General features: G+C 52.7%; 1 protein-coding gene across 1 annotated transcript in view; it reads right to left on the bottom strand.

Annotated features, from left to right (window-relative positions):
* The window catches only part of H257_13966 (hypothetical protein), a gene marked incomplete at both ends in the record, with an annotated part of 5,464 nt that extends 4,058 nt beyond the window's left edge, over window positions 1-1,406 (bottom strand). The window contains 2 exons of the mRNA XM_009841674.1: window positions 14-944; window positions 1,130-1,406. Of these exons, the coding sequence (XP_009839976.1) occupies window positions 14-944; window positions 1,130-1,406 (1,208 nt within the window). The remainder of the gene's footprint in view (window positions 1-13; window positions 945-1,129) is intronic.
* Window positions 1,407-1,550: the final 144 nt, after the last annotated feature.

The following is a 1,550-nucleotide window of genomic DNA, read 5'->3' as shown; positions in this document are numbered from 1 at the left end:
TGCAGTAAGGCACGCGGTGTTATCGTCCGAGAAGAAGTAGCTTCGGGCTCCATTCGCATATCGGTCGGCCTGGAACGGCAAGGTGATGTAGTTGACAACCATCTTGACTCCATCTGGAATATCAATGTTCTTCTTCATGGTGTTGAATGCCCCGACGCCTTTCGGGTGACCATCCTGCGACATGGTTACTTGGCCTGCGTGCACCGCCTTCATGTTGTCATCGTACCAAAAACAGTCCACAAACGGATACCCAGGGTCGTTCATGTAAAAGATCGACGTGGGGGCAGCCACAAAGTCGGCATACGTTGGTTTCTTGGCCCGGTTGATTTGATTCACGTTCAACGAGAAGGCCTCCCATTGCGGCGTCCAATTAGGGTCGTCGTTTGAATTGGCAGAGAACTTCGTTGTGGCCACTTCCCAACCCTCCCAACGCCGTTCGATGTCGTGCGCGGCGGCATACTTGACGAAAAACGTTTCGAGGGTAATGGACATCGACCCCTTGACAGCGGGACTCACCGAGGGATCGCCAGGATTTGCAATGTACGCGATGAGTTGCCTCTTGAGTTGCTGCACGTCGATGTCGAACATCAAATTGCCCAAATGTTCAGCCACAAGATCGTTCGCCGGCTTCAGCGTATACGAATTAAACACGCCGTCCAACACGGGCGCAATGAGGAGGATACGATCACTGATTTCCATCATACCAACAGATCTCTTCTCGGTGATGAACCATGCCTTTTGGAGTTTTTCCAATGTCAACGCAGCCAATTCACCCCGTCCCGCTTTATCTTCAGCCTTCAAAAAATTCGCGCTCTCAGGCAACACAACCCGCAGGAAGGGGCCATGCGTTCGGATTCGTTCACGGACAAGTGACGCCTCGTACAGTGGCTTCAAATCGGACCGTACGCCGTTCTCCATCACAGCAGACATGAACACCAGCTCGTCTTCGCAAGGACACTCCATGTACTGTACTTCACGGCGGCACTGTATTTGGAAAATTCCTTGTACCGGTCCTTCAATGGCGACACTGTAGCCCAAACACGGCCATCCGTGATGCCACAGATCTCAATCTCATCCTTCGAAACACATGGCTCTTAGAGGAGCAAGGTCGACGTGGAATCCAATCGACGCAATGAAGGAAGTGGCAACGTATCGACGCCGTAATGAAGTTGTTCGCGCTTGAAGAACAAATCCGTCCAAGAGTCCCGCTCCACGCGAGCGATTGCTTCAATGTCATCCAAAAACTTGTCCAAAGCAGCCCCGTCGTCGACGTTTTCGGGCACTGGACGTAGCTCTGGACGCGCCCACCACAAGAGGATCACAAGCTGCATGTACGATTTGCCAATGCCAGTATTGCCAACCACAGCAATGCGGGGCTTCTTGCATGCGGTCATTGCTTTGACCATCGCGACAGTGAAAGGCCGGATGAAAACAACGTGGCTGAAAATCAGAGTGGATCGTGGCAAACGGTGCGGCAAACAGACCACCTGGACCTTCGTTATCGGATCCGTGAACGTGGTGATACAGCCTGGAACGGGCTCGACGATTGG

This window comes from Aphanomyces astaci (assembly GCF_000520075.1).
Source record: "Aphanomyces astaci strain APO3 unplaced genomic scaffold supercont1.52, whole genome shotgun sequence".
Classification (NCBI taxonomy): Eukaryota; Oomycota; class Saprolegniomycetes; order Saprolegniales; family Verrucalvaceae; genus Aphanomyces; species Aphanomyces astaci.
The sequence above is the reverse complement of the archived record's forward strand: the minus strand, read 5'-3'. Positions and strand labels throughout refer to the sequence as shown.